Source organism: Crocodylus siamensis, chromosome 4, assembly GCF_052110815.1.
Source record: "Crocodylus siamensis isolate JL-2025a chromosome 4, ASM5211081v1, whole genome shotgun sequence".
Classification (NCBI taxonomy): Eukaryota; Metazoa; Chordata; order Crocodylia; family Crocodylidae; genus Crocodylus; species Crocodylus siamensis.
Genome location: NC_143398.1, coordinates 70,099,887 through 70,112,072, shown reverse-complemented (window position 1 = coordinate 70,112,072; position 12,186 = coordinate 70,099,887). Strand labels below are relative to the sequence as shown.

The 12,186-nt window shown below is 39.0% G+C and overlaps 1 protein-coding gene across 1 annotated transcript in view; it reads right to left on the bottom strand.

The window, feature by feature from the left end:
• Window positions 1-12,186, bottom strand: part of TRHDE (thyrotropin releasing hormone degrading enzyme) — a 321,603-nt gene that overhangs the window by 79,675 nt on the left and 229,742 nt on the right. The window contains 1 exon segment of the mRNA XM_090042544.1: window positions 7,115-7,203. Coding sequence (XP_089898670.1) covers window positions 7,115-7,203 — 89 coding nt within the window.

The following is a 12,186-nucleotide window of genomic DNA, read 5'->3' as shown; positions in this document are numbered from 1 at the left end:
AGACCAGGGATAGCAGCAAACTATTTTTTAGCCTACTCTTCTGTGGTTCACAACTCTGGCTTGTACTTCACATGTGAGACAGGATTAAGCTGAACAGTTTTGTAGGAAGTGAAAACTAAGTGTGGCTATTTTTACTCTGTTAGTTTAGTACTTGTTTCGGTATATGAGGTTTCCATAAAGAACCCCTTTTTAATGTGACAACACTTGAAAATAATTACTTGTATTCGGTTAATTCATTTGCTTTTACATAATTTAAAATCTTTTGAATTGGCAAATGATAAAAAAGACATCTGATTGCATGTTATCCAATATCCTTCTAAAGAGATAAATAAAATGCAGACTGTGTAGATGGTATATAATAAAATAAAGGGAACACCATATATATTTCTTTTTGGTTGAAGTATTTTCACATCTAGCTTTTACTCACAAAGTAATGTAAACCACTTATGCCTCATGACATGATGTAGAATGATACCTGTCATTTACAGATGACAACTTTGAAATACCTTATTCCATAAATATCAGCTCTAGGACATCTCATACACACATTGTTCTAATACAGAACAACCATATCTTTTCAAACACTGATGGTGTTATCAATGCTTTCAGTTAGCTCTGTGTACAATCATAACCTCTCGTTATTTCTCAATAAGGACGCTGATATTTTGACCTTTTCCTGCAATAGAAGGCAAGAATCTTTCCATGCTATCCTAGCTCAAACAAGTAGGTGGTTATTTTAAAGGGCTGTCTGATGTATGTACTTCACATAGTTCTATATAATTTACTGGAATTTGATGCACTTGTCGATTTTCATGGTTTCCTATGAAAGAAGGTCATCTTTTCCCTCATGATTTTCTGGTGATTATGTGGAACTGAAAAACACTATACACATGGGCAACTTACCCACTTATCAAAAACGTGTTTATTAGAGTATCACAACAGTAACACTACAGTTAAGGAGAAGGTGATCATCCCATTCTGAACCCTGTAGTCAATCACTCATAACATTTTTTAAATATCTTTCTACGCAGAAATTTCACATTACAGGTCTCAGTCAGCCCACAGACTGATTTCTTTTTAAGTCCAGACTAAACTATAGAGGTATATTTGAATTTTAGGCAAGTAAAAACGTACAGTACTTTCCCCCTCTGATAGTATTGCTTAGTAGTTAATTTTTCACTTGGATAGCTCAGAAAATTACATTGTTTTAGAACTCTAAATTTGCCACTTACATAATGGAGATGTTTAGGGTGAACTGGTTAAATTTTATAAATACATCTGGTTTTGAAGTAATGAAATGAATAAGGTCTGAGTCTCATTTGCTTGGCTCAAGTACTGTAAAGTGGTCTTACTGTTGGTGTTAATGCCATTTGTACTCAATTAAGGTGCCTCTGCACTGCATGTGAACTGTAAAGTATCTTTCCTGTTAAGATGAGTCTTCACCAGTAAAGAGGTATGTTCATGTGTTAGCTAGGACATAGTAACTAACAAAAGTGAAAAAGACTACTGAAGTCAAAGGTGACGTGAGAGCCAAGTTAAAGGTCAAGTTAAAACATGTAGGAAATCGACCTGCCTTCAATAGCCTATTACCTTGTGTTAATTACCGTGATAGCTAGGATGAAATATAAACACACTTTTTCCTTTTGAAGACAAGATTTAAGTGAAAATCAGGCTCAATAACATGAGCCTCAGAACCTACTTTCCAGTTCTGTGTTGCCTCAATTTCTATTAAAAATCAGTAATAGGGTATATGTCTGACTCCTTGCAGGAAACACACAGTACCTTAACAGATCAGGTCCAGGAACAATCTAAAAGAAAGTGCTGTGGTGCTGGCAAAATACAGATTTTTTCTACAGCCAGTCCTTATATCAATTAAAATATTTCAGGTTAAGGATATAACTTTACCATCAAAATAAATAAATTGGTACAACCCCTAACTGGTGTCTTGCATATATTGCAATTGTGATTGTGGAGGAAACTGCAATTTGGGGGGGGAAGAGGAGAAGAAAGAGAGGGGGGCTGCTGACACAGCAAGATGGCTGTCACACCCACTCCTTGCCCCTGATTGGCTGTGAGGACTGCTCATCAAACAGCCCCAACCCTTCCACCAATTGGTGGAGGTGACAGGGCCGCATGACACAGCCCTTGCAGCCAATCAGTAGCAAGGGGTGAGGCCATCAGGATCCCCTCAACCAATCACGAGGGGGGGATGCCATGCTTGGCCCATAAAAATGGCTGCCAGCCTTAAGATCTGTCCACAAAATCAGCTAGCTGCTGCCTTAAGTTTGGTAGACACCTACTTATATCGATGTAACTTCTTCCCCTTCCCTATTGGAATAGCTTCAACAATATAAGGAATTTTTATACAAATTAGGACTTGCTAAAGTATTTCTGACAAACTTTCATGGAAAAATGGCAAAATGAAATAAGTCAAATCAAACTAAAATGCTTATGTTGCTTGGATTGGACTTACCATTACTGCACATGGGAAAAAAAGGTTCAGAGGGTATCTTCTGATATGTCAGTCTCATCACACATTCCCTTTGTATTTTATTGGATGCATGCATTCACTAACTATGTAAGAGAGTGGGATTGGCTTGATTTACACACACACAATAGCACAAAGAGTAAGCAGTAGCTTGCTGCTAGTGGCCATGTTCAAGTGACAGGATCAGTGGTCACTGAACTACTGTGCATCTTCAACTTTGGTGCCAAGTTACTGTATTTCTCCCTGATCCTCACTGCTGTTAAATTATGCTACAAGGCAGGATCTAATGAATGATTTTGGTTCACAGAGCCCCCTTTACCTCTTTCCCTGCTTTGAAAGATGAAAAGAGGAAATAGAAGCAATCCAGGTCAGATTCGACAGCTGTCAGACTCATAAAGAGAAAAACAAATGCTGTTCCATGACAAGCATTGTGGCATCAACCCTCACACAGTCCCCATCTGAGAACTGTTAGGGAAATGAATGGAATCTAGCATGCGGTTGTTCTCGGGGGATGTTTGTGGTGGAAAGGAAGAAAGACAATGCCTGATGTCTTGGGCTTTCTCAATGAAAACGTGGTTGTGAAAACTGCAAACCGTGTGCTCCAGTAATTCCTTTTGGATTACAGAAAGGAAGAGTCAAGAGAACCCAGCTCCTCAAAGATGAATATTGCCCTGGGGACATAAGCCAAGCAGGTTGCAGGATGTGGTGATAATAATGACGGTGTAGAGGAACTTAGTACAGTGTCAGTCCTTTCAGCATCTTGTCCTGAACAACATGAGTTGCTTTGAGAGGCTGGTTTTGTAGCAACAGGCAATGGATTGCATATCATCAAATCAGTGCAGGATTGTACCTTCCCGCATATCCATTGCCTTGATCATTGATTCAGTCTGGGTCACTGGGAAATCTTTCTGCAAGGGGGTTCACAGGTACAGATGCGATCAGTGGCCACTTCAGCCTGTTTTGCTTGGCATACTAGACAATTAAAGAAGTACTGGCCTCGATCTCTGTGCCTTGCAAAATGAAGCAGGATGTGGAGAAAAATGAAGCTGTAATTTACATTATGAAAATATGTGAATGAATCAAGAGCAGTCATACAGGCATCTTGCACCCATTGCTCTTCACAAACACAAGCAGCCGCCTCCACTTGTCACTTGTTTGCAGACTGCTAACAAAGCAGGTATTCAACATTGTGTGGCTCTTGGATGAGGCCACAAAGTTGGTCAGAAGGAATAATACAGGGGTCAGCCAAGTAATTCTGTCACTATACCTGCTGAAGAGAAAACTAAGATGCATGAAAAGCGTCTTCCATCAGTATAGTGAATAAATGGTGAACCCTTGGTAAAAATCATGGTGCATTTTCTGCTGTGAAATCATTTCCTCACACCACTAAGGAGAAAGAGCATCATGTGGTGGTAATACATTTGGTCACCCATTTTTAAACTGCTATGGCTTCCTACCTCTCAGTTGAATACATGAAGAGGGACATACCATGCAACCCATAGAAAATTAGGGTTGGAAGGGACATCTAATCCAACCTCTTGCTTAAAGCTGGATCATGCCCTATTAGATCATTCCATCCAGGGCTCTGTTGAGCTAGACCTTAAAAACCTCCAAGGATACAGATTCCACCACCTCTTTAGGTCAGGGTGCCCAACCCCCGGGCCGTGAATGATTAGCTGCCAGTCCGCAGGGGGGTTAGCTGCTGGAGTGGAAGTGACCATGGGCTGGTAAACCGTGGACTGGCAAACTGCGGACTGGAAGTAAGTGGCATACTGTGGACCAGCAGCCAACCCTTTATACTGAGTATAAGTACACTGCTGGCCTGCAGTTTGGCGATCTGCGGTGACTTCCGGTCCACCACTTTCAGTCTGCAGTTTGCTGGTCCTCAACATAAAAAGGTTGGCAACCCCTACTTTAGGTAACCCATTCCAGTGCTTCACCACCCTCCTAGTGAGAAAGTTTTTTGTAATCTCCAACCTAAACTTCCTTTGCCGCAACTTGAAGCCAGAACTTGACTTCTGTCAGCAGCCAGAGAACAGTCCAGCTCCATCCTCTTTGGAACAACCCTTCAGATAGTTGAAGGCTGCTATTAAATCCCATCTCAGTCTTGTCTTCTTCAGACTTCAAAGCGTGCAAAAATTAGAATACTCACCAGAGGGGCTGCCTGCCAGACTTCCAAAAATGCTTCAGATATCAGCATATAAGACAGGATGTGGCAGATTTGGAATTTTAACATCAGTTAAATATCCCCAATATACACGGTGTGTATAATGGCATTAGAAATGACCCACAGTCCCATTTTATGTCTATACTGTCTGCACCAAAATCTGGAAGCTCAAAAAAATCCAACAGACTTGATGTGAATGTGTATATTACATATCCTTATAAAAAGGAAAGTGCAGCTTGACCTACACTTATAGATTCCCTTAGTGATGATCTACCCCCACAACCTCCAGCTGTAAAACTGTTTCAACACTGTAGAAGCTGTTTCAGGACTCCAACAGCCAAACTAAGGAAACACCACTGGATTCCTCCCCTCCCCTTAGATAAACAGCTTGGAAATTGCCCTTTCTGGTATATACCATCTAGGTTACCCTTCTGCGGTAACAAGCACACCACCTCTGAACCAACCGCAGGAAACGTCTAAGGATTCCCACAGCAGCATCAAGTCCGCTATGGTATATGTACAGTGCATGCAGAGGCGCACACATTACATTTATCTAGAGTTGTTCTCATTAATTGTTTTTACTGATTTATCACCCAAGATGTCGTTTGTGTCAACCGTTGCACACACATGCAAGATGGCACCCTCCCTGCCCTGATGAGTTTATAATCTAATTTTAAACAAGGAGCAATGAATGAGTGATGGAAAGAGAAATGAAGAAGGACACAGATAATGACAATGGATCATAATTATATTAATTAGCTATGCACACACCTTGACAGCATGGAATCATTTGAATTTTGAACCATTCCAATTTTTTTTTTAAAGATATACATAACAGCCATCCCAAAATTATTGCTCAGAACAGCCATCATTAGTTTGCAGACTGCTTGTATTAATCACAGCAGAAGTAGAATTTAAGAAGAGAATAGTGGCTGTATGGATTATTTCAAGAAGGACAGTCTGTGAGTAAAGGGCAGAGACGAAGAAACTGTGAAGATGACTGTGTGAGAAATTGATAAATGAGCTTTCAAGGCTGGCATCAATGGCAGACTGAGGGAGCTGTGTGTGCATGATGTTATAATGATCTGATCAACTACACTATAGTCAATGGCAGTCTGTCTACAGATTTCAGTGGGAGCTGGATCAAACCCTGAATGACAAAAGCAGACAAGAAGGGTGGGACTGTGTGTGAAAGTGTCAAGCGGCCTGAAGTACTACAAAAAAAGATATTGGTATTGTGACCAACTTTATGCTGCTTGGGGAAACTTAACTTCTGCATTCCCTCACCTCTGCGCCTAAATTCTAGGAATAAAAGTGACATTGGTTCCATGCCCAGCCCTGAGCCAGGGCTAAAAAATGTATGTTAGATAATGGGAGCAGCAATAACATTTCAAGGTCTGGTATACTGTGAGTAATCAGGGCTAGAAACACACACTTGCATCACTAGAAATTGCAGATTCTCAGATTTCCACTGCTATCCAAGTGTACAATGTTCCTTTCTAGCCCTGCAGGTTACTAATGGTCTATGTTACCTTTACCCCTTACTGACCTACAAAAGAACAAAAAGGAAAGACAGGCATAGGCATGCTTAGCTATTTCCTCCTTCTAGTTCAACTTACTTTGAAAGGGAACATGTATACCTTTTCTGTACTACAAACTGGGATCAATTCTTCCTCTGTGCCCATGCATGTAGGGAGGTATGGCTCCCTCTCTTCCCCTTATAATCATGTTGTTCAAATCCTCAACTTTCCTTCCTCATCCACCTCAATTCTGATACACATTTTATTAACAGTTTCTTCATGAACTATTAGGGAAAGAGAGAAATGCTTTATCCTAGTTGCAAAACAGAATTCCAAGCTGATAAAAAGCACTGGCTCCCAGGTCTAGCCATTCTCAAGATAATTGCTGCTATGATCATGTCAAAACTGAAGGTGGGAAAGAAGCAAGATGGTAATCAGAATAATGTGATTTCAGAATCCTGTATCTAGTGATCAGGCAGGGATAGCAATGACTTTAAGGACAGGAAATGTTTCTAAGCACAGGTTTTGGACCATGGATCATATTTAAAAACTTGCCAGTTACTCTCCTATTTTCATTTATTAGTTTACAGATTTTACATTTAGGAGAAGTTTTACTACTAAAGATATTTTATCTGACGTTCACACTCTATAAAGAGAATTACATTCATTCAATCATCTGAGATATAAAATAGCTGCTTTGAAATATATTTGTTTAAAAATATTTTATTACACTACCTTTTGCAAAAATTACTAACCTACCTGCTTACTTCCTATCTTCCTTCCCACCCCCCAAACTGCCTCTTTTCCAACTCATTTTCAAGCAGCTGAAATTGGATGCAGAGCAACTAAACAATTACCTAAGATCAATTCTGAAGAAACAGTTCAGGAAAACACAAGTATGCTTTACGAGATTCCACTGGGAGGAAAGTTTATTTTTACCTGATTTGTTAGACACCCATATAATTGCCTCTGATGAGATGTGGCTCGTATTTCCTACTGCAATTGTTAATGGAATCTGCCACAAGTAGCTGCAAGACAAAGGAGGGGGATCTAAGAACAAAAATACTGAACTGATTCTTCTCACTTACAGCAATCAGGGATCATGTCAAAGAAATCAAAACACCAATTCAGTAGCAGTGTAAAGATTTTGATTCTAACAAGTTACTTTGATTTTGAAATGCATTTGCTATTAGTAACAAAACAATGAAAAAGTCATTCATCTTTAAAATAAAAGATACTAAATTATGGTTTTCATTTTTTACAAGCTATCATCACCAGACAACATTTCTGCTATGTTTCTTCTAATTCAACACTCTGCTTTACAAAAGAGGAAAGAATCATCTCCCAATGAAAGACAAGCACTATTTACATTCATTAAGGAAAAAAGAATCTCCCAGGAAAATACATGCTCCATTCATCAGACTCCAAAGTTTAAAAACAACCTAATCTTTTAATACCTTCTTAAAATGGTGTGATGCACTATCATTAATGGAAAGTGGTGTCATTCAATGAATAGGCCTGATCCTCCCACATGGTGTGGTTATTTACATCTTTGCAAATTAAGTGTAAAATGCTGCCACTCATATTTGGACCAATGTAATCATAACACAGGAGGAATCTCTGCATCTTTGTGGTAGGTATGCTAAGATTCATCTCTCATTAAAGATACATTTTATAATTCATCTAAGATCATTCATTACCTTTTGCCTTACCAAACAGAAATGACTGTACCTCTTGTCTCTGTTTTGCAAACCCAAAAGGATGACTTCTTGACTTCACCATTATCTTATCCTTAATCCCCCCAAATCAAAACCAGTCTTTCTCTAACCCAGAGAGAAGATTTCCTGAAGAGCCTGCTACATTGTTTTGTACATTACTGAAAAAGGAAGCACTTGCCAGGAATATTCCTTTTATGCACAAGTTCACTTCCAACTCAGATATTCTGCAGTACTGCCTAGGTTTGCTCCACACACAAAGTTGCAATTTTAAATCACTGTAATTAAAATGGTGCAAGCTTGAGTAGGGACAAAGCCCTAAAATCCAAGATCAATTTTACTACTACCAGACTATGCAATTACAAAATTAGTTTGTGGCTAGATATTTTATATCACAGCCATCTTTTCCTTCAGTTTTATTCAGTCTTCCTTATTCAGAAACTTGTTCTATTTGACTATAAACAATACACAATGTGTCACAGTCACAAACGCATTTGTTTGTTAACAAATAACAAGTAACATATTAGTGCTTGCAAGAGACTATGAATCTGCTAGGAATCTATCTGTAGCACAGTGCTGGAAATTACACCCATTATGCAGTGCAAGGCAGTACCTCTTATGCATCTAGAAATGGTAAAATGTTATTTCTGTTCCCCTCAGAGTGCATCAATAAGACATGGATTATTTGATTCTTTTCCTTATTATTTCAAAGGTTTGATCCAGCAAATATTTACACACGAATAGCTTTACACACTTGACTTCTCATGCACATAAGCATTTCTAGCATCTGAAAAACAAACCAAAATAGAGCAGTATGCCTGGGAGAATAATATTCCAAAACAGCTATTCTTCAATGGGAGGAAGACACTTAGAAACCTGTATCACTGCAAATGTTATGAGCCACAGTGGAAGGCAAAATATGATTTCAGAGTGGTTTATGGCAGCCAAAAAATGCCAATGTGATTTTGGGCTGCAAGGGTACTGGCGTCACATATGTAATACTCTCCAGCTCTCTGCCTTAGCTTATAGGACCAGAGTGAATTCCTTCTTCTTCTTCTCTCTGTTCCATCCCCTTTTGTTAGAGTCAATTCTTTTCTCCTTTTCTTTGGATGAAGGGAATGAATTCCTACATTTTTCTTAGAACAGGAGCAGCACTATCCCTCTCCTTGTGTCTCATGTCCGTGTGGTCAGAGACATATACATCTCTGACTGGCTCTCTGCTGCTTGTTCTTACCTATTAATTCTAGCACCTAGCCTTGAAGACTAGAAAACAAACCAGTTGATACTTGTGCCCTCAACCATATGCCTAAAGAAACAGGGCAGCTCAGGTTCTGGGGGCAAGAACATTTAATAGCTATCAAGCTACATTCACAACTGGTACATGGTGCTTGAAGAGCTTCAAAAAGTCCTATGCGTATACCTATATATACATGTACATAGTACGTAGTATATACATATACAAGTACATATACATATACTTTTAGACAGAAAGATGGTCTCTGTACCTGGGGTGTAATGTTCAAAAGTAAAATGTGGCGTACCACATTTGAGGTAATCTATGAGGAAGAGGAAATGATAAATTTGAAATTTTACTACATGTTGGGATTCTGTGACGGAACTACATTGAACATAATTTTGTACATTCATAAGTATCTTGAAGAGATGCATGAAAAATGGGACTACTATTGAAGGTCAATATAAATACACCTGTTATCGGTATTAGCACATTATTCTTGGAAAGAGTTAAACTCAAGCTGACAGGATAACATTCACAATTAAAGGAAATGTACTGCAACTCTTTGTTTTGGTGGCACCACACCAATGCATAATACAGAAGTACATTAGTATCTGCATTCAATTTGCAAAATAATTTGGAGAGACTTGTTTGATATAGTAATACAATTTAGTAACTGCTGAAGTGCATGTAATACCAGCCACTAGCTAATTATGCTGTGTTTGGATTATATAGATTTTTTTTTGCCTTGAACATTACATTACAACTACATAGCCTGTATTAGTGCACTTTATCTTACTAAAAAAAAGATCATATTTGTGATGAGTACTTGCTTATGCCTTAACTTACAACAAATAATAACTGAGAAACCTCAGTGGAAAAATTCAGACTGTAAGCTACTATGCAAACATGGTACTTCACCCTCCTATCTGTGATGAATAGTAATGATATAGTAATACTGAACTTCCAATAGAACTATTAGCTTTTTGTAAAGACCACGCAAAGCAAGAAAATACACACTAGCATTTCTCCTACTGACATAATAAAGATCTCAGAATTATTATAAAGAATGGGTGAGAGTCCTGGAGATACAGATTTTACACACCTCTTAACTACTTCTGTACATTAATAATTTTTTCCTGCAATTTAAACCTCTATTTTTGTCATGAATCGTTTTCCTGTTAACTACAATGTGGCTGCGATGTCACCCTTGCTATACAGTGAACCCTGTGCTTTTCAGTTTACATTTGCTCTCCTCCGTTCCTTTATTTGGTGCTATTTTGGATGTGCTTTTCACTCTGCCTGCTGTTTTTATTTTACTTTGTTTTTCACTTGATTTTTTTTCTGTAGTAATTCTGATCTCAATCTAAACCGGGGTAGGCAACTTCCAGCACATGTGAAAGAGTAGGGCACGCAAAGACATTTTGCTTGGCACACATACCTCAGGGCAGATGGTGGGGAAGGGGCCAGGGCTACCCTGCCACATCAAGGATCAGGCACTTTGTGGCTCCCCTTTAGTCCACCCCTACTATGCCAACATCTTACAGGTCAAAGGTGCAGGTGTTTTTGACACTCTGCCCAACTATGTTGCTGACCCCTGCCCTACACCTTTTAAATCCATGCTGCTTGAACAGATTCATATTAGACAAATTAACCCAATTCCTGTTATTATTGACAGTTCAATTAATAAGACTGTTTGATACGCAAAGAATCTGATTTTAGGTGCTAAAATCCTTGAAATTAATATGATCACTTTTGGTGAATCCACAACACATCTGCCCCTAAAATATTGTCCTAAAGACTGTAATCTAAGCAACAATGTTTTGGGAGTGCAGGCATTATAGGACAGTCCATATTTGTGGCTCACTGATCCTGACATTTAAGATGGAACATAATAACTATGCTGGAGGATAAAACTTGGGATGTTTTATACTTACCCAGTATTAATATAGAGTGGAATGACAACAAGGGAGGAGGCCATTTGGATGTGAAGTATTATCTCATGATCTATGGCTCACAGTTTCCTATTAGAGAATGCAGCAAGATCTGACGGTGTTACGGAAAACTAGTATTAGGGAGGTCTGCAAGAACCCTACCAACATGTGAAGACTGTTCAGGAAAATTACTCTGAGCTGTCTCAGGGCCAACCTATTTCTCTTTTTCAGCAGTGGCAGGTTTTTTTAATGGCATGTTTGGGTTGGGTTTGTTTGTATTTTGGGGGGGGGGAGGGTTACTTTAGCAGATCAGGAACAGGACTCATTTGTAAAGCCAATAGAGAAGACTTTGCAGCTATCTTGTCAGTGAAGAAAGAAACTTCCCTTGGGGCCAAGAGGGATTTTATCTAAGGTTCATTGATCCACTTTTTGTCGTGTTTTCAAAGATGCCTAGACTAGAAGTAGTGAGATTCTCCTTATCTTTCCTAGCAAAAAGGGAATTTGAAAGATTTTAAGAACTGCAGACCTGCTATACCTTTGAATGCAAATTACAAAAGTCTGCCTCCTATTTTACCCAAGAGATTTAGGAAAATAGCAAGGAAATTTCTCTATCCTCATTAATCAAATTCATTTAAAAGTTGCACAGCAGCAGATACTTTGTGTGCTTTGGGAAATTTTGAAACTAGGAGGCTTGGGTCAGGCCAGCTTTTGAAGGAGTGACCATACTTTACTTGGTCTTGTCACAATATCACATTCGCTTGCAGCATGCTCACCCGTTACCCTTACGTACTCACGGTCTATGTACCTTCATAGAGAAAACCAGAGGAGAGGACAGATAATGCTACATTAGACAACAGGGTACAACTGTCTGTTGAGTTTATTTGTTTTTGTCTGGATCATTTATTGCATTGCAAAAGGGCATTTCATGGTTTAAATGTACAGACCATGGACAGAGGAATTTCACTTGTCAATGATAATTTTCACACATGCAGAAGATGTCACAGTGCTGGTAGGCAGTGTAGAAGATGAGGACATATTTTTTGACACTTCACACAACTTTTCATCTGCAGCAAGAGCAGCGATTAACATGAAGTGCAAGGTTTTGTGGATGGGGGTTGAGGTTCTTTG